Here is a 24,620-nt window from a genome sequence, read left to right on the forward strand (position 1 = left end):
ACCGGACACATACGTATGTTTTTTGACGGTTATTTCCAAGTCACTTCCCCTTTGTTTCCCCCCCGCAGAATCCTCGGTATATGCTTCCAGCATCTGTTCTTATCCTCCTGTTCTCTCTTCCCTTTCCCTCCCCGCCTCTTTTTTCTTTTCGTTTCTATGTCATTTCCTTTCATTGTGAACCATGGCCAGCAGCACAAGAGCTTCTTCTCTTCTTCTTCTTAATCATAAAAACAACCATTTTACTCTCTCTTTAAACTCAAAAAGACCATCTCTTTTCCACTCTTTTCCTTCTGTTTCCTCCCAGAATCCTCTTTTCTCTGTCTCTTTCTCTCTATCGCTCTCCTCTTCTCCATCACCTTCCACTTCCAGCAGCATCACACGCGTCTCCACAGCGGCTTTAGAGTACGCGCCACCAGCACCCGACTCCAACAATTTCCAGCAGGAAATCTCCCGCCTCAAAACGCTGCGTTTGAAACTCTCAGCTTCGAAAACTCTCAAGCAGAAACTCAAAGTTCTGAACTCTGATTCGAAAGTCAAGCATTTTTTAAATACCCGAGGTTTTGAAAAGGTTTTAGGTTCGCTCGGTTTGGGATTAGACGAGTCGTTTCTGGTCAAATGTTTGGTTGCAGCTGGTCAAGAGCACGTGCTCGAAATGGGTTTTGGATTTGGAGAGAAAGGAGGGGATGGAGTGAGGAGTTCTGTCAAGACCGCGCTTTATGCTTTGGTGGAAATGATTGAGAAATGGGATGTGAATAACGGTGGTTTGAGAGAAGGTTTTGTGAAGAGTCAGAACGGTAGCGTTTTGGAGGATGAGGATAGTGAGGACTTGAGAAAGTTGCTGAAGATTTTGGGAGAGATTGAGGAGTTTTATGGTTGCATTGGAGGAATTATTGGGTAAGTTTTTCTCTGCTCCTTTATGTATGTTTTAGCATTTTGTTTGGTAGGAAGGGGAAAATGTTGAGGAAAAAAGGATAGTATCGGCCTAATATGTAAGTAAAATGATTAAGTTTAGTTAAATCAGTGTTTTCCTTTCGTAGGTGGAAGGATTGGATTTTGAGAGAATGGAACGGTGCCATTATTCATAATCAGTGTTTTCCTTAGCAGTTTCCTTATGTTAATTGCAGCTTCATTTGTTCTGACTCTGTTTAAAAGCATTTTCACCTTGTATGCAAACTTTCCTTTTATAGCTGTGTAGCAAACTGCTTAAATAGGATGTAAGCATAGTTTAGCTGTTTTGCATAATTGATTTTCATTCATCTCACTAGGATAAGAAATGTATACATAAGCTAACATATAGGCTGCATTCTAGCTAAAGCATGAGATAATACAAAGAAAGGGCTCAATTCGTAACAGAAGAATCTGGCAGAGGTATTACCTTGAAGATTCTGACAGAAAATTACACACTTCATGCTCTTGGAAGAAGGCTTCTTAGTTCTGTGTCTTTATCCCCTGGCTTTATTCTACTCCATAAATGGCTTGGATCAAAATGACTTTCCTTTGAACTGTTCTATTTTCAGTTCCCAAGGAAGGCTTTATTAATATTAAATGCAAAATCAAAATTCCCATCTTTACCATGTCTTTTACATATCCTAATTGGGTGGGCAGAGGATTGAGTCATTTTCTTGACATAACTTTCCAGATATCTTTACCATATACGGAACTTATTTCATGATTGCTTGGTTGTTTTCCTCCTTATTTCTTCTTTTCACATATTTTCAGATTGTTCAATGTCATAAAATTTTGGAATATACTAAATAGTTTAAATAAAATACTTGCTGCAGATATCAGATAATGGTGCTGGAGCTTCTTTCCCGATCCTCACATGAAATGCAGACTACAAATCACTCCCAGCATGTACATGAATCAATGGAATACCAGTTTTTGGAAATTCATGTGCCTACTGGATGTGACCTTTCTCAAAATACAGAATATGCATCTCAAGCAGCTTTATGGGGAATTGAGGTTAGTGGCGAGCGTGTCCTGTTCTTGTAAATGAAAAGGATGTGCCACAAGTTTGCTTGAATAATAAGATCTTATCCTTTTTAGGGTTTGCCAGACTTAGGTGAAATATATCCTTTGGGAGGTTCAGCAGACAGGCTTGGTTTGGTTGATCCTGACACAGGTGAATGTCTTCCGGCTGCAATGCTTCGTTATTGTGGGTGGACATTATTAGAAGGTCTTATCAGAGATCTTCAGGTATGAGATCACTGTTGTAAAGCCTGAAACATTAGTTTATGTTTATGATGCTTTACGAAAAGATAACAGTTAAGTGATTCATTACTAGAAAACAAATTATAAGTACACTCTTTATTTCGACATCATGTTTTATTTTATAATTGCAAGGCTAGAGAGTTCCTGTACTTCAAGCTGTATGGAAAACAATGCATCACTCCTGTTGCAATCATGACAAGTTCAGCAAAGAACAACCATGAACATATCACATCACTTTGTGAAAGACTTGGATGGTTTGGAAGAGGACGATCAAGTTTCCAACTCTTTGAACAGGTTTTGAGTTGAAACTATGAAAATGCCTTCTACTGTCTCTTCTATTCCATTAAATAAATATTGTGGTTATTTTAGTAATTTGACTTCTAAATTGTCAGCCTCTAGTTCCGACTGTAAGCGCAGAAGATGGGCAATGGTTGGTCAGGAAACCATTTGTGCCTGTATGCAAGCCTGGTGGTCATGGTGTAATATGGAAACTTGCTTATGACAAAGGCATCTTTCAATGGTTTTATGATCATGGAAGGAAAGGTGCTACTGTTCGGCAAGTCAGGTTTGCCATATTCACTATATATCAGAAATTATTTGCAAACATTATCATGTATCAGTTGCTGAATTTAAGATTTCCATGGGTGAGTTTGCAGTAATGTTGTGGCTGCTACAGATGTGACCCTCTTGGCATTGGCAGGGATTGGTTTACATCATGGAAAGGTAAGCTCATGTTGGAAACACCGATATAATATGCTCTTTCTTTTGTGGGCCTAACAAAATCAGATTGAGGTAGAATGTGTCCGCTAATGTTTTCAAACATTGTTCCTTCAATTTGCATATTACAATCAAGGATAAGATCTCTGGGAGTTCTTTAATAAGTTTGATTAGGAAGTTTATTGCACATTTGAAGATACACATCTCTGGTCATATGCTGAGTTCATCAGGACCAAGGTTTTTTGCTATCTTGTATTGCCATGCTGATTCTATTTGTAACAGAAACTGGGATTTGCTTCCTGCAAGCGGAACTCAGGGGCTACAGAAGGAGTCAATGTTCTAATTGAGAAGAAGAACCTTGATGGGAAGTGGGCATATGGTTTGTCATGCATTGAATACACTGAGTTTGATAAGTTTGGAATCACAAGTGGACCTCCTTCACCCAATAGGTACACAGTAATTTTCGCTATAATATGGTTATAAGCATGCAGTTTCAATTTTGCTTTTTGTTTTCGTTGTGCTTTTTAACATCAATATAATAACTCTCCAGCTTATTACATATTGTTTTTCATGTATGTCTTTTTCTTCAAGAACTTACGTCAAGCAATAAAGTCAGAAATTTCTCTTCCTTGTGTCAAGTTTGCAGGCAGAGTTCCCTGCCAATACCAACATTCTTTATGTGGATCTACCTTCCGCTGAACTAGTTGGATCAACAAGAAGTGAAAGAAGTTTACCTGGCCTAGTATTAAATACAAAGAAGTCAATTGTATATACGGATTATTTTGGAAGCTGGCACAGGTAGTTAGCTTGTTTCTTTTGGCAGGGTTAGCTAGTTTGTTTTTGATAAATTTTATCTAGCATTTCATATTTCACTGCCCTTGTTTGCACAATTAATTGAAGTATGGATCATGTTCCTCGTCAACTTTTTTGAAATTAATAACCAATGCTAGTATAACTATCAGTTTTTGCTGATGATGACCCTGGCACTAATGCTGACAACTTTCTACTTGCAGTGTCCATGGTGGCAGGCTGGAGTGCACTATGCAAAACATTGCAGATAATTTTCTTAATACATATTCATCTAGATGTTACAAGGGTGTGGAAGGTATGGTATTGGCTGGGTTCAACTGTGACTTCTCACGTCCATCATGCGTTATCATCTGGTTAACATCACAGCTACATGTGTCTACAGATAAATTGGATACCTTTATTGTTTATAATGAAAGGAGAAGGGTTACATCATCTGCTAAGAAGAAAAGAAAACATGCAGACATGTCTCTTCACCAGGTAGTTTTCTGGATATTCTTCTTGTGCATCCTTGTTCTATTATCAAATGAAACTGCTTCAGATTCAAATATGGCTTTCTGGGAGATCAGATGCTCAATATCATTTTTTTTTTTTGTATATCTTCCTATATTAATTAGTGGCTTTCTTGTTTTCACCCTCCTGGATTATTATTTGAATTCCTTTTGCTTCATTTGAGCATAATCACTGCATGCTGTTAAGTAAGTTACTTTTGTTTTCTCCAACAGTAATATAAGTATGAGTTATTGTGCAGACTCCTGATGGTTCACTGTTGGATATCATGCGGAATGCCTATGATCTTCTTTCGCACTGTGATATTGATCTTCCTGAGGTATTTCCTATAAGAGTTCTTGCAATATTACTGCCCAAATCAGTTTCAGTTGAATGACATGGATTGTCACCATGTAGTAGATCTGCTTATTATTTAGTATTTATTTTCATTATGATGCGTAAGAAATTGTTAAAATTTTCCAGTCTTTGTGTAAAAAATAAAAATCGAACCACGCTATAATTGGTGAATATCCTATTCAAGTGTATTGAGCTATAGTGTTCTCTTTCATATTATGCAGGTTGAAGGTAATGATAAGTATGTAGACTCTGGACCACCATTTCTCATCTTTCTTCATCCTGCACTTGGCCCACTTTGGGAGGTCACCAGACAGAAAGTAAGTATATTCAGGCTTTTGGTAGACTCAAAAGTTTTTGCTGTTAATGCTTCTTTTTCCGCTTTTGGTGTAATTGTTCTGGGACTTTGTAGATAAAAGATCATAAATCCATTTCAGCCAAAACTTGTTATTAACTTTCAAAAGTTCCAGAATTGAAGCTGTAATGCTAATCATCAATCCATCATATTTTGAAGTAATAATGATGTTTTCTTTGCCTTCTTAGTTTAGTGGGGGTTCCATTTCAAAGGGCTCAGAACTACAAATAGAGGTTGCAGAGTTCTTATGGAGAAATGTTCAGGTTATAATCTCTTGACATACGGTTTAACTAATGCATGCTAGATCATTATATGCTGATATGGTTTGTTTCTTTCAGCTTGAAGGTAGCATGATTATTGCAGCTGACAACATTATGGGCTCAACTAGGGTTGATGAAAATGGTGAACCAACACTACGATATGGGCACAGGTTTGATATTGCATGCTTTTCCGAGAATCTTCAAAGGGGATATCAAACAACTTCTCAGGTTCAAAAGTGAGTTCATCTATGCAGGTATGGAAGGTGTAAGTTACATAATGTGAAGGTGCTGAATGATGGAATTGACTGGAGTTCTGGAGATAATGTATATTGGAAGCATGATGTTCGTCGTTTTGAGGCACTTAAGGTCATACTTCATGGAAATGCTGAGTTTGAGGCCAGCAATGTTACCATACAGGTTATATGCGATAACAATCTCAATATTTAGCTTTTTGTTGCATTCCAGGAATGATATAACAAATCCAATCAGTTCTTTTTCTTTGTATGGTTTGAAGCAACATAAACATTGACTCATGCACAAACTTACATATAGGCAGCTGCCATTCTTGGATCCATGCAGTGAATCATTTTTCCTTCTATACAGGGAAATCATTTATTTGAAGTCCCAGATGGCTACAGAATGAAGATCACTTCTGGAGATCCAGGTTTTTATGCCTCAATATGTCTTGCTTCTTTGCTTTCTAGATTGCCTAATTAGAGCTCACTTACTTTTATGGTTGTTATTAGTTTTTAAGTTTCAGATTTGTCCTGTCAATCTTCCCCTCAAGGGATGTAGAAATTACAGGATTGGGGACTTATTTGGTCTCCTATAATTATAATTCAATCACCTTCTATTTTTAGTATCTGTAAATTTTCGGAAACTTGGTTATAGTTTTAGTTTATTACTTTCTATCATCTAAACAAAAAAGTTTGCTGTTATGCTTCTAGAATGATCTCAAATTTTATACAAATTTTTATCCTTAATTCATCTTTAGTATTAATATCTATTTCAGGTCTAGCTCTTCAGTTGGACCCCTTACCACAGAGTCTGATGGATAGAGGAAGCTGGTTCTGGAAATACAATATCAATGGCTGTCACATTTTGTTGGAATTAATAGAGTTGTGAAATAATACCCAGATGCTTAACCTTGCTCTTATGTGAATCATGGTTCACGAATACTGAGCTTCGACCTCTCTGATTCTGATTGGTTGAACATAAGTTTAACCTTTTCTCAACTAGGATGTTTCATTAAAGTAAATTGAATTGGAGTCATCTAGAAAGTTATGAAGTCCCGGCCATAGTTCTTTGCATATAATTCTTTTTTGTTGTAGTTACATTGCTCATGTAACTTAGACTGTAAAAGAACGGTGTAAAAGTTCCGGCAATGAAATCTGTATCTATATTCATTAAAATTCTTGTATTCATATTCAATCTGCTAGTAATGAAAGACATTGAAAGTAGTAATATGAGGATCAGAAGCAGATAATTATCCTTTATTGTAAACAAGCCTATCATGAAGGTGATTTAAAGCTGAATGATGAGATTCATTTACAGAACAACTTTTACACTTTCTTTCTTTTTTTTGTCCAAATCCACAAATTTACACTCTCTAGATGTTGGCGACATGCTATCCGACTGGATTGTGAGATTGGGAGCAGCACCTGTTGAGTAATCTAAGCAATGCATCAGCCTTTCTTCGAGCTTTCGAAGAGCCATCAGCAGCCAAGCTTTGAAGGGAAGGAATACTTCGCGGATTGATCAACAGGCGTCTGGCAACTTCCTCTCCTCCATCTTTGCACAACCCCAGCAAAAGCGTTATTGAGTTCTCCTTTCCTTTGGCTGATCCAAATCTCAAGAGATCAATGAGAAGAGGCACCAAAACTCTACTCTTCTTTATAGCTTCAAGCCCTTGAGGGCAGCTCAGAAGTAGCGCCAGCACTCCCAAGGCATCATCAGTTACGCCTGCCTTGTCATCCATCAACAATTCAATGAGCAAAGGGACTGTCCCAGCAGCTATGATGCTTGCTTTGTTAGCATTATAAAGTGCAAGGTTGAATATTGCAGTTGCAGCATCCCTTTTGGCAACTGTTGTTCCTTCTCTCAGGAGCCCAACCAGGGCCAGAATTGTTGTCGGTCGGGCTCCAATTGCCATCTTGAAGTCATCTATCATTGACAGGCTAAATATTGCTGCTGCTGCGTTTCCTCTTGCCTCCATGGTTTTTCCTGATTCCAAAACTTCAACTATATTGTCGATTCCTCCAGCTGCCATTATTAAGACCTTGTTGTTATCAAAAATGGAAAGATTGAGCAAGGCAGTGACAGCATTTTCCTGGATTCTCGGATCATTGGAACTTAGCAATGTCACAAGAAATGGTATAGCTCCTGCCTCTGCAATTAACCTGCGATTATCCATGCCGGTCTTCGCAAGCAACCGCAGCTCATAAGCTGCCTGCCTTTGGATATCGGGGGACCCCATTGCTAACTTCCCTACTAAAAACTCAGCTGTCATTTTGACAGCATCTATTGCCACTTTGGTTGCAGAAATGTGATCAATGGCTTTCTCACAGGCTTTTTGCTTGCTATTACTTCTCTCCAACTCTGATGTATTTGAAGATGAACATTCTGTTAATGGGATGTTGTTCTCTTGGCACCATTGGTGCACTAGACTCTTGAGTGCATAGTTGGGTATCAAGGCCATGTGAATTAACCTCTGCCCACTTTTCGGACATGTGTGACGTCCTGTGTTGATCCATTGAGCTATTGAATTTCGTTCGTATGTATGCCCAGATGCTACGATCACTGGATCTTTCATCAGGTCAAGCGAAATCGGGCAACGAAATTCATCAGGAATATTCAAAGACATTGACTGAGAAGTTGAAGACTGATCAAGATTTCTGTTTATGGAACCACATGACTGCTTGATGTCTTCTTTGTTCTTCTCACATTCTTCACTACTGGAGAAAATCATGGATTTGGAATACGAAACAAAGGATACGAGATTGTTTATGTTGGAAACTACAAACAGTCCTCCTGTACCTGCCTGCTTCAGTGCTTCTGCCTCTAGCTTTGATATCTCTTCCTCATAATCCAGTGGGCTTCTCAACCCAATGCTGCTTAAAACTTCTTTCACTGTTTCAATGTCAACGAACCGTTGGTTCTTCCTGTTCTTTCCATTGTTAGAGGCCATTACTTGGAGAAGCTCTTCCCTTCTTTGAACCTCCCTGGGGTCTACAAACAATTCAGCCCTTTTCGCCTGCTTGTGAAGCAGCTCAACTTGCTCTCTGATATCTACCGTTACATCAAGCAAACTCAGAGGTAGAATGTCGAGTGCCCTCCCCATCTCCTTCACTATCGCATAGAATTGGTTGGAAATGAGCTCTGTCTGTATCAGGCCCCAAATAGAGCTACCATCCCTGCACCCTTCGGTCAAAACTTTCACTCTCCGGATCACAGAGAAAAGCTCAGTGAGACACAAGACTGAAGATGGAGGGAGCGGGCTGTTTATTTCCTGAATCTCTTCAAACAAAGATGAAAGGAGCTTGATCCTCCTCATCATGGTTGAAATGTTCCTAACCTGTACAAAAGGAAGCTTTTCCATTGAAGCTACTTCATTAGATACATGAATCAAGGACTGCAACAAAGACCCAGATGGCAAAAACCCCGAGGAAGCCATCACAGGAGGGAGAGCCAATTCCATGACTGAATTTCTCTCCAAGAGTGAGTCAGTTCCTGAAGCAGTTTGCCACCATTTTTTCCATGCCAAAGGTTTTATTACAAAGTTAGGTAACTTTGAACAAACTTCTTTATTATCATTCTTTGCATGGAAATCTTGACTGCTTCTCTTTGTACATTTAACAGAAAAAGACAACAGGGTGGATGCCAGCAGGTGAACCATGGACTTCCAGGCTGCTGCCACTTGGAGGACTTCCCTGGTTCAAAGCGCTAGATACATTCCCCGCCAGTTTTATATTCAAAAAACACTGAATTATTTAACCAGTCTTGTCAACTTTTCTGTTTGGTAGCTTCCTAGACTAGTTTCTTACATATATATATATTTTTTTCCCCATTTTTAGACTGTTTTACCAAAGAAATGTTTAGGCTTTCATCTGACTTTTTGACTTTTACATCCGAGCATTTATCTTATTAAAAGATGTATAATTTTTTATATAAAGAGTAAGTCTTGAAAAAAAAAAACTTACCACCATGAGAGACACTTTCATCTCAGTAATCATTGATCACCACCCCATTTCCATTGCTTGATTCAGATTGTGTAGTGTTCTGAAACTGATTTGGTTTCTTATTGGTGTAGATAATAATCTGAAACATCCTTAGATTTGGCATCTCAAGTGTGCCTAATAGCAAAAATTTACAGATAAAAAAACATGATTAAAAATATTGCATTAGATGTCAAAAATCTTGTTATCGTTCAAATTTTTTATATTCCATTTGAAAATATCATTTTACTGATAAAAATTATTAAAAAATGTTAACAATTATATATTGTTTCTTCATCAGTTGAAAAGTTGAATTCAATTCATACGACTCGAAATATTAAAACTTGCGAGTCAAAAAGCCAAAGCCAAATCCTTTTGATCAAAGCCTTCCCTTGAATTCAGCAGTCAGATGAGAAAAGAGTTGAACTCCATAGGGAAACAGCCTTAAAGCCAAACCCTCCTTTTGCTTTTTCTCTTACAATAGACTGGGTCACCAACTGTATTGGGAATCTTCTGTTTGGCTTTCTTGCGTCAGAGGAAACATTTCTTTAATCAACTCCCTTGGTACTTTTCAACTCTTCGTTTTATTCTACTTCACAAGATCTGATATAAGGTATAGGCCAGCAACAGTATGTAGGACAATTTGCATAAGTGTTACAACATCAACGTTGAAAACGACACAATCATATGTACTCAACGTTGATGTTCCAAGGCATTTGATTAATACTCTTTCCGTTTTTAAATATTTGTCTTTCTTTGTATTTTATGGAAATTCATATAAAAATTATAATATAAAATTGTCGATGCTCCTTAATATGAAAAAATTTAAAAAAATCATAAAAAACCAATTTATAATATATAAAAAATAAGAATAATGAATGTTTAAAAAAGATACATTCGTTATCAGAATACGACGTGTTAACTTTTTTTGAAAAATATTTTACTAATTTAATTATATTATTACTAATTTTTTATATTCTATATGCATATATTTATATGTATATATATAAATGTATACGTATATAATTTAAATATTCAAAGATAATTAAAGACAAATAACCCAAAAACTCTATAAATTTATCAAGGTATGACTTTTTTTTCTTTGGCTAAAATTAGCATACGAGGCTGTCCATATATGCAAAGAATATGCCAAAAACATCAATAATTATTTTACTCAATTATTTTAAAGAGTCTCTCCACTATAAAAAAAAAAAAGAAAAATTTGTGTACGAATTGACATGACCTTACAAGGAAAAAAAAGTGAGGCTTCAAGATGGCCCTTTTTCTAATGCTTTGATATTTTTGGCAAGCCTTAGAAAGTTTGTAAATTTTTGTTAACTTTATGCTTTGCCACATGGAGAACATCATGTCATCATAATCATAAAATCTTATAAGCAACAACAACCACCACCTTTTTCTTTATTAGCTAAGTCCAAGCAATATAAATAATAATGTCAATAATAAAAAAATCAATTTCCCCCAAAAAAAATGAATAAACAACATGTAATAAGATGATCTTTTATTGTATCCAAACAAACTGAAAAATTAATTTTTGTTAAACTTAATATTAATTAGTATTTTTTGTCTAAATGACATATGACATGAGCAGCTAACGCGTCAACCATGTTAATTGTTACGTGATTACGTTAACTCATGTGTCATGTAAACATAAAATGCTAGCTGTAGGATTTAATAATGGTTAATTTTTTGATAAATTCAAGGATTTGTTTAAATGTAAATTAAAGTTTAAAAGTTCGTTTTAGTTAAAAAATAGTTAAGTAGAGGAATTTTTTTAACTATTTATGTCAAAATTCTTATTTAATTATTCACTATATTTAGAAGAATGACATAAAGTATTGATTAAGAGTAGTACATACTAAAATTTTCTTGGATTCTTCATTGGATGAAATTATTTGCAAGTCCCATCTCAAGATTTAGACAATAAAAACATAGGAGATTTCAATACTAGTACTTTTGAAGGTAAAAGAGTTATGCTTCTTTCTCCTCCTTCATTAGTGTTGTGGGCCCTCACAAGTCAAACGTTTGGAAAGATGGTGATGGTGGGTTTAATCAATCGCAAGAATCAATAGTGGAGGTGGAGCAACACCAAAGTCAATCTACAGTCCCCCACACACAATCATTTTACAACCAGAACCAATAGTGGAGCTTTCCTTCTATCCTCTCCATATCAATCAACAATTCTTTTGGGCCGGCCCGTTCCCCCGTCCTCTTTTTTCTTTCTTTCAGTTGGAAACGCAAGCCTTTTACGCGTGTCGATCACAGTCCGTTTGATATCCGGGCCCATACCCATCGGACGGCTCGTGTCTTAACCCATTTTAGCCTTTGGTTTTTTATTAAGCTAGGTTTCATTGTTTTTAGAGAGAAAACGACAAGCATTGAAACAAGTGGGCTCTTTGGGAGGAGCATTATCATCTCTCTCTCTCTTTTCTCCTTTCCCAACCACACAATTTGTTTGAAGTGACACCTTGCTAACTCATTTCTTGAAACTTTGGTTGGTAATAGAAAACAAAATAATAAATTCTGATTTTCAATCTTCAAATTTATCTTTTTCTTTTATTTTATATAATTTTTTTGTTAATAAACATAAGAACAAAGTTCTTACCCAATGGGAATATAATAATTTTCGATCAAATTGAAATTTGTATAAAGATAATATAATTGGAATTTTATAATATCTGACTCGATTAATATGTACCTTATTCGTTGTTATTTTTAATTTTGTAAAATTGGGTGATAGATAAAATCGAGATCGGAGATCGAAGGGAACCTATCAAAAAATTTAAATCTATTTTTCCCTCATAGTACCAATAATGTTTCACTAGGGACTATGTAATTTCCCCATTTTAGAAAAAAAAATAAGGGGTGACAATATTGGCTCCACAAAATGCAAAGTGGGGATTCCTTATTGATCTTTTTCAACCTTTCTAGTCTTCCTTTCATGGGGATAAAGCCCCAAGCAATCTCCAGGGCTCAATGCTTTTCTTGTGAAAGTTCTCCTGTCCAATCAAATGGGGATCTCTCATCTTTTATCAAAGAACTGCCACTTCACAACCAAACTCACCAATACTGATTCATAATGCTGCCCCATGTACAATTATTTCTAGCCCCACTTCCAAGATATAAAACAAAATAAATACATTTTCTTTTGTGTTTTTTTTTTCTCTCTTTCCAAGACTTTGAATCAATGTTTTAGTCTTAGATATTTTTCAAGATTGTTGGAACAAGTTCTTCATTTGTTTTACTTATGGAGAATTATTTTATTCATTAACACCTGAGGTTTTTAGATTTTGTAAACGAGATTAAAGGTTCAACAAGTTTTTCGTTAGAGTATATTTATGAAATGGATACATTTTCAATTAAATACACCGAGGTTCGACAAATGTTCTATTAAAGTATATTTATGAAATGGATAGTTTCAATTAAAAGTTCAATAATTGTTTTGTAAATTTATAAAATGGGTACGCTTTTAATTAAATTCATCAAAGTTTGACAAGTATTTCATTAGAGTATATTTATAAAATGGTTATGAGGTTCGAGTAAGTGTTTAATAAAATGAGTAATGGCCCGTGCAGGTCTCAAACCTACGACCTTCGTGTTATTAGCATGACGCTCTAACCAATTTAGCATATAAGCTTAAATAATATTTTATACTTTACATACTCTTTGCTATTGTTTTTACAAATAAAAATATATATTTTTTATAATTTTATATCACGTGCCTCTTAAATTTTTTATGTTAGTCTGTAACGAGATTATAATAAATTCAAATAAATAAAAATATGATAAAATTTCATATCAAATAAGTAGGAGAATGTTCATAAACATATATAAATAAATACTGTATACATTTTATCAAGTTAATTTTTTTTTAAAAGGAAGTAAAGATCTCGTAACATTGTAACATTTCTACTAGCCTGCTACTGTTTAAAAAGGTCGAGCCTATTTAAATGGAAGCTAGACAAGAGGATAGGACATTGGAAGTTGAAAGCCATTTGTAGTGGGGGGCGGTGTGATGTGAAGCCATGAGGAGCCAGGAGCCACGTTCAAGGGCTTCTTGTGCAGCTTGCAAGCTATTGAAAAGGAGGTGCACTCCCAACTGTATTTTCGCACCATATTTTCGATCCGATGAACCGAAGAAATTCGCCAAGGTCCACAAGGTTTTTGGTGCCAGCAATGTGAGCAAGATCCTGATCGAAGTGCCCGAAGAGCAGCGAGAGGAGACGGTGAATTCCCTGGCTTACGAGGCTGAAGCAAGGCTTAGGGACCCTGTCTATGGTTGCATTGGTGCCATAGCCTTGTTGCAGAGGAAGATGATCGAGCTGCAACATGACTTGGCCCTTGCCAGAGAACGTCTGGCTCGGTATGCTGCAACCACTTCCTCTGCTATCATCAGCAGTGACCGGGTTAGCATGGGTCCATTCGGTGAGTTTCAGGTCCCGGCTGCTTCTTGTGGAGGATTCATTGACAGTTTCAGCCTGAATTCATTTGAAGTGAACCAAGATGCACATATGTATGATTTTAGCCAAATTCCATATGTATAAAGATCTCTCTCTCTCTCTCTCTCCCTCTTGTTGGTTACTAGCTCTGAAAAAACTTGGCATCTTTGGCCTTAAATCTATGTTTCAAGATCAAGATCAAGTAAGAAATTAAATGGGAATTCAAAAGGGATTCTCTAAATAAGTTAAAAAGTAAGATAAAAGTGATAAATATGTGTGCAATTTTGTTTAGTGTTCTCAAAAGTAGTCATTTCAAAGGACCAGTTGAAATTATAACTCAATTGGCAATCTCCAAAGTGTAGGCCAGAGTGCTGCCTTCATTTTCAGATACTCTCCTGCCCAACCAAGCAAGTATCACATGCTCTTGTTCGCAAGCTTGGCCTAATTCTTCCCCGCATGAATTATGACCGATATTGCCCATTGTTACCCTGTCCTCTCTCTCTCTCTCTCTCTGTTATTTTTCCGAAACAAGTTTTAACTGCGATAACGTGGTCCTGCTTCCTTCCCTGAGGTTGAAGTCTCTAGGATCCGAGGGTTGGGGTAAGTGAGGCGATGGACACAAACTTATCTTTCATTTGTCCTTTGGTGCATGAGTAAACACAACAATGTCATTAGCTTTTCAACATGTTAATGTCACCGGACTTTTACTCTCACTCCAAAAAACTAATTTAACGAGACGTGGTAACATTCACACTTATAAGTTTAAGAACTCTCCCTTACTTATCTAAGGTGAAATTTCATAGCATTCTCTCTCACCCAAATTGGTGACTTTTTTGTCACAGATTGGTCACCTTGCCTACGCCATCCGTTAAAACACTTGGTATGACACCGAAATCGAGTCCGAGCTAACTCTAATCTTCTCTCCAAAAAACAAACTTGATAAAGTGCGTAACGTCCAAAATTATAAACCCAAGACACCTCTTTTATCTATTTGACGTGAATTCCATACCATTAAAACATCTCCGGGAGATTTTGACCATAATCCAAGAAAAGCACATTTTTCGATTTGAGTTCTTGGAGCTGAAAAATGAAGCTTCAAATATTCCAATTGCTCAAACAAACTTTCCAATTGCTCAAACTTCCACAGAATTCTAATCAAGTCAGGATTAGCTATCTTCTTACAAGGTAGTTCTTCCATTTTCCACATTAAACTATCAATTATAACAATAAAACTACAGAATACAAAAACTTAACAAGTTGATAAAGATTATTGTATTATAACAAGTAGAAATGTTACGATGGACCTGCAGCAAACAACTGCTTATGTACAAGAAATGTTACGACCACCACATGCACTTGATTTTCGATGCGATTGGATCTACAGATAGAGACTTCTGTCTCAGTTAATTGAGATCGAAAGAGGACATAGTCACAAAGATAATCAGACTCAGCTTCTATTTTCAGATGGTATGGCACAATCTCCTAGTGCTTCTTCCCTGTTCAATTGCATGAACAGTTCACAAAGATGCTTATCAGACATCAGAATGTAAACAGAAACCAAGCCCAAGCTTAGTACTAATATGAACTTCATATGATGAATCAAGCTTAATAGCAACCGGAGTTTCGTATACCTATCAGTTCTAAATTCTATTAACAAAAATTAATCAGATAATATGAGGCAGCGGGATGTTGTTCTCGCTGCAGTGCATCAAAGAGAGAGAATACGAGGCAGCGTCTTGTTAAAAGAACACCTCTCTGTTTCCCCCTTCTTTAATGACTCTAATTACTCCAAACCCAAACAAAATACTAGTTCACCGTAAAAATTATTTTCACATGCATCGTTTACTTCTTTTGGAACAGCTCACGTTATATGTGAAGCAAGGGCTAAAGTTCAGATACCAAATTTACATTTCAGGCACACAGCCTCTATATAACAACGCTAACCGAACAACATTCCAATATTAAAAGTTTTTTGATAAACGATAAGGGTAATGCTAATCGTGGTAATTATTGGGCAACATGGCAACATTCAGATAGACACATATGATAGGTTCAGGTTGGGTTCAAGGTAATGCTAATGGTGGTATATTAAAAGTTTTTGATAAATGATAAGGGTAATGCTAATGGTGGTAATTACTGGCAACATGGCAACATTCAAACAGACACATTTGATAGGTTCGGATTTGGTTCGAGGTAATGCTAATGGTGGTAAGTAGTGGTGAACTTTGGTGTTAAAAGACAATGACAGTCAGCATGCAAACATTAAGATTAAGTTCGAAATAGTCCAACTTGAACACTAATTACCACCATTGGCACCACCTTAAGCCAAATATAAACCATCAAAGGTGTTTACGAAATATAATAACAATTGTTAACTTAAGAATCAAGGCAAATCTAAGCCATCAAACTCGTTTATCAATCATCAAATCTAATAACATTAGTTCAAATATCTATGATAATCAACAAAATTTTCCACAAAATTCAAACTTTTTTACTTGAAACAGAGCCAATTGAAGCAAAAATTCAAACTTTGGCATGATAAAGCAAGGAATTCTAGTTTTTTCCTGATTACCTGAGCGAGTCAAATGCTTTTGCCGCTTCGATTTCTCCATCTCCAACTGAGCATCTACAAGCATGTTCATTCTTTGAAACTCCAGATCCTTGGTAAACTCCATTCTCTGTTTCTCAAGCTCCATCATCTGCTGTTGCTTCGAGCTCTCGATCCTCTCATAGATCTCCCCGAACTTCAAAATCGCTCTGGCTAATTCCCTACACGCAGCTCCATCGGATAATCCTACGTCCTCCACTCGATGCTCTTTTCTCACCTCGTCCTCGTCTCCGTCCTCGTCGCCAAACGAGCTCTCCGTCGACCTCGGCCCCTTTAGAAAAGATGTCGCTTTTGGTTTGATTGTGAAAGTAACGGCGGAATGCTTTTTATTGACGGAGGCGTTAGCGCCGATGAGGGAGTCGATGCGTTTGAAAAACGGCCATTTTGACGGCGGGGGCTTGGCTCTTTCCAGCTTGTATTTCTTCTTCAACGTGTCGATCCGATTCTTGCATTGGACGTCGGTTTTCCTCGGCTTCGCGCCGTTTTGACGGGAGTTAACGGCGTCAGCCACTTCTTGCCAGTCCTTCTGACGGAGGTTCCCTCTGTTAAGCCTTAAATAACGGTCTCCCCACGCCTCGATGAGCGTACCGGTTGCCCCCTCGCTCCAACAGTCTTCGCGACCGCCGCCGCCGCCTCCGGAGGAGTGGGTGATGTGAGGAAGACCACGGAGGTTCATGGAGGGAAGCTGCTAACGTGTGCGCCGGAGGAAAGGAGGATCGAGGATAAAGGAAGCGGGAGAAGAATCGGCTACTGCCAGGAGCACATGGGGGAAAATGGTGAGAAGTAAGGGGGACTTGGCCGTGCATTTCTTTTGTGACCGGCGGTGACGTCAGCTCTCCCGTATTTGGATTTGGGGTTGGGACGGGATGGACTTTGGACTATTGTACCAATCATACGTCCGTGCAAATTTTGCCATATCCAATGGCACTCCTCTGCAAGTCAAAATTTTACTCAAATTTTTAATTAATTAAAATTAACTTATTTCCATCGATAGCATATAATCGAAACCGATTAATTATATCTTAAAATCCAAAATAAACAAAATCGACTTATTTCTAATTATTAATAATATTTAATCAAAATAATTACAATCAACTTATCTCAAACTTATATATCATAATACGAAATTTGTGTATTAATTTTTTTCTTTCTTTAAATTTTAAAATCGATTGAATTATATCTCGACTTATTTTGATCAGCTCAATTAACAAGAATGACTCTAATTAAAATATTTAATAAAAGTAATCAAAATCGACTTATCTCTGGAATACTCAAAATTGTGTATTAATTTCCTTCTGTCCCTTGGTTTTTGTTTACATTCATTTCATAAAAATCAGTCAATTTTCTACCCATAGTCAATCCCATTTTCCTCATTTCAGACAAAACAAGCATTGCTTCATCTCTCCGTCGCAAACCAATCAATTTGTTGGCCAAAACCCCAAAACTCTCTTGGTCCAACTTCTCATCCCTCCCTCGACAAGCCATCACAAACCTCACCGCCGGGTCCCAATAGCCCAGCCTCAACATCCCATTGATCACGTGCGTATGCGTCGAATGCATCACGTGAAAGCCGTCACCCACCATGCTCCTCAGCAGCAACAGAGCTCCCTCCACCTTTCCCGCCTTACACGCGCCCATTATCAGAGCGTCGAACGTACGCCCGTCCGCACCCAACCCTTCCTCCTCCATCTTCTTCACCACCGCGGTCGCCTCCGCCAACTTCCCTTCGAAACAATAGGCCGTCAGCAGATAATTATATGTCGTCACGTCCGGTAAAAGCCCGGCGTCTCTCATCAGATCCACCACCCGCCACGCCTCCTCCATCTTCTTCTTCTTCGTCAACACACACAAAATCGGATAAAAGCTAACGGCGTTTAATCCGTACCCTTCCTTGGCCATCGTGTCGATCACGCGCAGGGACTCGTCGGTTTTTCCCAGCTTGCAGAGACGAGAGATGAGTGAATCGAACGCGTTCTTGCGCGGGACGCCTTTGTCGAGACGAGATACGGTTCGGACCAAATCGTCGAGGATGGAGAAAGATGACTCCGTGGCGGTGAGGAACTTGAAGGTTTTGGTGGTGTTGAAGCATCCGTCTCTCACGCGCTTATTTAGGAGGTGCCCCACAGTTACCAAGTCCCCACTTCGGCCTGCTTTGTAGACCTGCTCGTCGTAGTACGCTGAGGTAGGCTCGTCAGGGAATGGCTCGTCGGGCACTGGCCCGGGGTCAGGGATCTGGCCGGTGAAGAAGAAGCGAGCGGGTAAAATTTTGAGGATAGATTGGGAATAAGGAGATTTGTTATGGAGTTTACGGAGAATCGACATGGTTACAGTTACAGAGAGCTGGTACGAGAGTTGCAGAAATAGAGGCATTGGTTTAGGGTTTAAGGGGTTTAATTGGGGAATTCGAAGATTTGGGCTTCAGGCCCAAATAACAATACCAGTAATAGAAGCTATGTTTACTCGGGCCCAAAATAGAAAAAGATTTGGGCTGACAATAAAATAAAAATAGTTTTGAAATGTAAAAATTAAGTGTTTATAAATAAAATAAAAATAATTAATGTTTCAATTATGTATAAATTGAAATTTTGGAATATTAATTTATGAGTTCTTCAATTTTTATTTATAAATTGAATAAATCTTGTTAATATTTGTATTCAAAAAATTTAAAATATAATATAAATAATTTAACAATTTTCATCAATTAAAAAATTTCTTGATATCCATGATTTTAAAAGGTTTTTACCCAAAAGCATTGAAACGAGCCCATGGATTATCGGTCCCGAATTACCCCACTTGGTCAACATACAGTCGGTCAAGATCTATTGTCCCAAACTCATAATTATTTCATTATGTGAATCAAACGTATGATCAATCTTTTTAAAAAAATATATAAAATTATCGATGGAGACCTTAAGAGATTGGTTAGATTCATGGACATCATTAAACTTTAATATTAATTTAAAAATTAACTTTTAAGATTACTACTCTATACACCGACAACTCTTTAAATATTTCATGTACAAAATCAAAACCCTAACACTTAAACCATTATCTCTCAAAAGTGAAAGATTTACATGTTTTACATATGATGGAAGAATCAAGATTTCGTCTATATCGAAAGGGTTAATTCTCAAATGACTATACCCCAAGAAAAAAAAAAAACCATAAAGAAAAGAAAGGGAAAGATGATGAGTAGTCATGAAATGTTTTGTCTCAGTCAAAGGACTGTTCCTTGCCATGCTTGTTGTCTTTATACTATCCCTATCGCTGATGATCATCCTGTTTGTTTATCCAAAGAGAAAAAAACTGGTGGGGGGATCATAATGCGATATGGACTCATCTCACCCTTTTGAAAAACAATGCTGATGATCAATAACTGTTGGGACAGATTAGCCTGTCTCTCAATTTTAGCTACATATATAATCTTAAATCAGCTTCAACTTTTTTTAAGGAAAAAGGAAAGTTGATGAAGATGATAAAAAACCCCACAACTCCCTTTTGCTTGACAATGTCATGGATATGAATTGATTACCTGCCCCCACATATGAATTTAAATCCCATTCTTCCCTTATTCAAACTTATGCTAAGAAAAAAATTTGCATCCTCATTGACAAAAGAGTATGGTTTTTTTTGTAATTAATTACCAATTTTTTGGCCCAAGATATGAATTATCTTGTTTTATTCCTCATCCGATTTACGATTTAGGATTTACGAGTTAGGGTTTATTTATGTACGTTCTATATTATATATAACCAAAAAAAAAGTCTAAACTTGTGTTAGTATTATTAATTTGTAAAATGGGAAATGAATATAGAGAACAAACTACCTAACCCTAGGATTAGTTCATAATAAGATAAAATAACCTTGCAATCTAGTATGGGCGTTTTATTTTTTGTGATTGCTTTGATTTGAAATTAGGAATTCAAGATTAATTATGCATAGAAAGAATATTAAAAAGTAAACAATTAATAAAAAAATAGAAAATTAGTGATGATGACTATGATCACTTTATCTAGTACCCCTTTTTGTTTATCTTTTGTAGTGATTTCATAATGAAATTCTTTTTCTAAAATAGTTAATATTTTTACTTTTTGTGTCATAAATTTATTCATATTAATAAGTATCGAATATTTATATTATAAAAATTAAAATTTTAATACAAAATATATCAAAATCAAAATTCTCGTGACACATATTAAGAAGAAGAATAAACAAAAGTTTCCCTCTTCTAATTGGTGATGAGAACAAGAATCAATCAAAATCAAGCAGCCACCCTTTTTCCTTTTTCATTTAATAAACAAATTAAATTAAGCTAAAATTAGAACTAATATTCGGAATCAGAACCCATCCTTGAACCTAAAAGAAAATTATCTTTTAAACTAGCGATACTTGGTATTTATCTTCGCGGAAAAGGAAAGGGGAGCAGGTTCTGCTTTTCTCTGTGAAAAGACGTGATGTGTTGAATCAGTAAGCCCCAGCTGCGAAAAAGGAGACAGAAGATAAAATTAGGAATAACCAAAGAAGCTAAGCATGCAGATCATGCATATCCCATCAACAACAAAGTAAATAAAGGATCACAAATTGCACTCTCTCCTTCTTTGTCTTATTCTTATCTTAATGAAATATAAATATAAATATATATGTATATTATATTATATTACAAGAGATTTGCATCATCTTTGGCTTCCTTGGGGCCTAGTTTGACCTGCTTACCCTCATTCCCATGCTAATTTTTTAAAAAAAATTTTAACATAGTTCTTAGTCTGATTTGCAAATTGTAACCCAAAAACATTGACATGATTTCTTATTTAATTTATTTGTTATTTATTTAAGTTAAAGTTACTCTTTAAGATTAGTTAAAATATTATTTTTTTTGAAGAGTAGTTAAAATTTTATTTATCAAAATAGTATTGTATTAAATGCAATAATCAATGATTAATGACACGAGTTTTAGTATATGGAGAAAAGGATTATGCTTATGAATACGTTGTTAATATTTTAAATTTAAAATTATTTATAAATTAATTGATTGAATCAATCTGTTATTAATATCGACATCGTACAAGATTTATTATCAATTTTTTTCACTAATGATGTCCAATCGACAAAAATTTTCATTGGAAGTATATTCCTTGACAAATTTTTTCTATGTTATTCTGTTTTCATTCCCATGGTATAAATGTATAATAGATTTGTAGTTAATAGGGCGGTGATGGGGTCAGGATTTGACAAGGGCATCTCTAAATGTTTTTCCTAGTAATGTCATGGTCATTATCATCCAAAGTAAATGTTTGCACATACAGTTAATATGCCCAGCTAAGCTAAGCTAAGCTATATATATTTATATATATATAAATACCTAACTCTTTCCTTCGATTTACAAAAAGACAGCTAGCTAGCTATCCCACATTAAATTTTTAATATTCTTATGCTTGTAGCATAGGGGACATAAACAATTCTTCGTATATTTTCTAAAATTCTTTCTTTGTTTTTGATTAACTTCGATTGGTATCACACTATTATTTGATTAGACAATTTGAATCCCAATTGCCACTACAGGCTCTCTCTCTATTACATGTTATGCTCATGTTTGGAATTTTCAACACAAGCAACCTCTTGACTATATATATACATGTATGGCAAGCAATTTAATGAGCCAGAACCCTGCCAATTGATCATAATCCCTTACAGATCAAGGGAAATCTTGATTGGAAATTGTGTCTGATTGAGACAATGGGGGTTGAAACCCTTTGCTTCTGTAATACATATTTTTCACTTCATTAATCAACCATGCATGGGGCAAGAAAAAGTGGTTGAGGTCCAATAATGGGGCTAAGAGAGGCCTTTGAACCATCCAACACTCCATTCTTTCGACGATTCTCTTTCTTGCATGGTCAAACAGGCATTTTTCTTGTGCATTAATACTCGTAAATAATACAGCATGCTACTAGGATTTTTGGTGAGTGATCACGATGCAATTGCCAGCTGCTTGTCCTTTGCTAAGCAGGCCCTACAAAAACCCTTTCCTTTTGAATGCTTTGCATGCGTAAATTATCCATTTAAAGTGCACAAAACATCTTGATCTGTTATTTTGTTTAATTGCGGTTTTGGCTGCTTCCCTTTTGGATAAGAATATGATATATATATATATATATATATATATATATATATAGAGAGAGAGAGAGAGAGAGAGGGATGGCTTGATCATGCAAAGCTATGAATAACTGCAATATTTTCAATATATTAATTGCACCCATTAATTATAATTTATATTTCAAAAGCATTCGATATATTAATTTTCTATTATACACATACTTACATATACATGATACATGAGTGCAGTCATATTCGTAGTAAAATACGAAATTTCATCAAAGCTCTACGATTAAGTATACTTGTATGAAAATAATACTAGAATGGGTGATCTACCAGGCAAGAGCTAAGCCTTCAATAATATAGGATGCATACATCTACCAGACTAACGCATAATCAAATCTGTAAACATGTCCAATCAATATGGAGGGTAGAAAAAATTTGATCATATATATAAACAGCAAATCATAGGAGAATTCATCAGCTTATTCCTGAGATGTAGTCCGTATCTGCAGGAGGAATAAAGGGAAGTTCGAGCTAGGGGCCTGGTGCCCTCCTTGTTGTCGTCGGTGACAATATATCTCCATAGCCACATAGCTCTACCAAAAGAGATTAATCGAAACTAGCTAGGCACAACACTTTTTTTCTAGCCTCTGTGTGTGTGTGTGCCACAAATCTCCCAGACAATACGTTCTTTCCATGGCCGACATGAAAGAGAGTCAAATCTGTTTTAAAAAGCCAATTCCCCCGTCACATGTTTAGGAAGAATCAACCTATAAGTTCCTTAGCTGCTTGAGGGAATAATGATGCATTGCATTACATGGTTAAGACCAAAAAGACAAAAGAATGAAGTGATTTCTAAACCTTCCTTGTATATTATTTTACTAGTAATGTACAGCAAAAGCTTGTGCCAATCTCATCGATATAGTGTGAACTATGTGCTAAAGAAAATAGCTAGGAATGGAAAATTAGGTAAAGGCTCAATTATTTTTAGCCATGACTCTCCTTTCTCGTAAAAAGTATATATCCTTGGTTATTTTAACATATAATAGTTTACCTTTTCATTGAAGAGAAAAGAAGATTCGAATCCGATTCTCTGAGTATGAGATACATACAATGTTAAACACTCAATTTAATAATTTATTCTTTTTATTTGAGAGAAAAATGATTCGAACCTAATTTTTTAAGTAAGATATGTATTACAATGAAATAAATCTCATTTCTCGATAAATTAGATAAGGTGCAATTATTTTTAATCGAATTTCTTTTCTCGTAAAAAGAAATATATTGTCAATCGTTTTAACATTTAATAATTTATTTTTTTCATTTACAAGAAGGGGATTCAAAAACCCTTAATTTTTTGAGTAAAGATACATAATACTTACTATTAAATATCAAATATTCATATTGATAAATACCTTTGTAGAATAGACAAAGTGGGTGTAATTAAGGATGTCCTTTCGAATGACTCTATGCTCATGTTCCTCTAAATGGACAAGGAATGATAACGAGAATGAGAGGGGGTTGGATAACACAACTTAAACTAGACTGATATTCTTTCCATTGAAAGAAAAGAAAGAGATTTGCAAGAGGATCAGATTTGTAATAATAATAAAAAAAAAAACACAAGAGGTTTGATATATATTCTTGTCGTTGTAATCGAGATGTACCAATGATCATCAGTTGGTTATACACACGAATCAATCAACAAACGAAAGTGCATTTGTTTATTACAAGACAGATGCTATAATCTGACTTAGCTATCACCATCCAAACACATCGGGGTCCATTGTCCCGACAGGGATGAGTGTGCCTTGACGCACTAGTTGCTAGTTGCTAGTTGATGCCCCCCTCCTCTCCTCCTTCGGCTCTTAAAAACTTTAAGCAACTTTTCTTAATCTTGTTTTAAGTCAATGATAATATTGAATTAGATCTAAACCTTGATTGATATCAAAACCCAATTTTTTCATTTTTTCAAAAAAGATAAAATGTTGTATAACCGAACACAATAAAAAGTTAAAGAGTAAAATTTCAAAAAAAAAAAAGAAAAAAGAA

The 24,620-nt window shown here is 36.0% G+C and overlaps 5 protein-coding genes across 6 annotated transcripts; 2 read left to right on the forward strand and 3 right to left on the reverse strand.

Moving 5' to 3' along the window:
- The first annotated feature begins 31 nt into the window (after positions 1-31).
- UGP3 (UDP-glucose pyrophosphorylase 3) lies at positions 32-6,605 on the forward strand. 2 transcript variants are annotated; one of them, XM_018129202.2, is made up of 17 exons: positions 36-894; positions 1,782-1,962; positions 2,047-2,196; positions 2,344-2,505; positions 2,604-2,776; positions 2,868-2,934; positions 3,211-3,377; positions 3,568-3,726; positions 3,942-4,033; positions 4,121-4,215; positions 4,487-4,564; positions 4,803-4,898; positions 5,122-5,196; positions 5,272-5,363; positions 5,448-5,610; positions 5,797-5,857; positions 6,206-6,605. In XM_018129202.2, exons 1-17 carry the CDS (start codon positions 182-184, stop codon positions 6,316-6,318), a joined length of 2,637 nt encoding a protein of 878 aa, XP_017984691.2. In that variant the 5' UTR covers positions 36-181; the 3' UTR covers positions 6,319-6,605. The 2 variants fall into 2 exon arrangements, 1 of the variants encoding a protein (XP_017984691.2); XR_016028839.1 differs by lacking the exons at positions 5,797-5,857; positions 6,206-6,605 and having other exon boundaries at positions 32-894; positions 5,127-5,196; positions 5,448-5,493.
- Positions 6,606-6,716: 111 nt separating this feature from the next.
- On the reverse strand, positions 6,717-8,947 carry LOC18585818 (U-box domain-containing protein 1-like). The gene has a single exon (XM_018129203.2). The coding sequence runs from the start codon at positions 8,888-8,890 to the stop codon at positions 6,821-6,823; it is 2,070 nt and encodes a 689-aa protein (XP_017984692.2). The 5' UTR covers positions 8,891-8,947; the 3' UTR covers positions 6,717-6,820.
- Positions 8,948-13,386: 4,439 nt separating this feature from the next.
- LBD21 (LOB domain-containing protein 21) lies at positions 13,387-14,092 on the forward strand. Its single transcript, XM_007008848.3, has one exon. It carries the CDS (start codon positions 13,451-13,453, stop codon positions 13,967-13,969), a length of 519 nt encoding a protein of 172 aa, XP_007008910.1. The 5' UTR covers positions 13,387-13,450; the 3' UTR covers positions 13,970-14,092.
- Positions 14,093-14,972: 880 nt separating this feature from the next.
- On the reverse strand, positions 14,973-17,372 carry LOC18585820 (sequence-specific DNA binding transcription factor). Its single transcript, XM_007008849.3, has 2 exons — positions 16,437-17,372; positions 14,973-15,360 (listed from the first exon to the last, which is right to left on the reverse strand). Exons 1-2 carry the CDS (start codon positions 17,146-17,148, stop codon positions 15,347-15,349), a joined length of 726 nt encoding a protein of 241 aa, XP_007008911.2. The 5' UTR covers positions 17,149-17,372; the 3' UTR covers positions 14,973-15,346.
- A 356-nt stretch (positions 17,373-17,728) lies between these two features.
- On the reverse strand, positions 17,729-18,817 carry LOC18585821 (Tetratricopeptide repeat (TPR)-like superfamily protein). The gene has a single exon (XM_018129204.2). The coding sequence runs from the start codon at positions 18,792-18,794 to the stop codon at positions 17,757-17,759; it is 1,038 nt and encodes a 345-aa protein (XP_017984693.2). The 5' UTR covers positions 18,795-18,817; the 3' UTR covers positions 17,729-17,756.
- Between the last annotated feature and the right edge of the window lie 5,803 nt (positions 18,818-24,620).

Source organism: Theobroma cacao, chromosome 10, assembly GCF_053813885.1.
Source record: "Theobroma cacao isolate CCN51 chromosome 10, ASM5381388v1, whole genome shotgun sequence".
Lineage (NCBI taxonomy): Eukaryota > Viridiplantae > Streptophyta > Magnoliopsida > Malvales > Malvaceae > Theobroma > Theobroma cacao.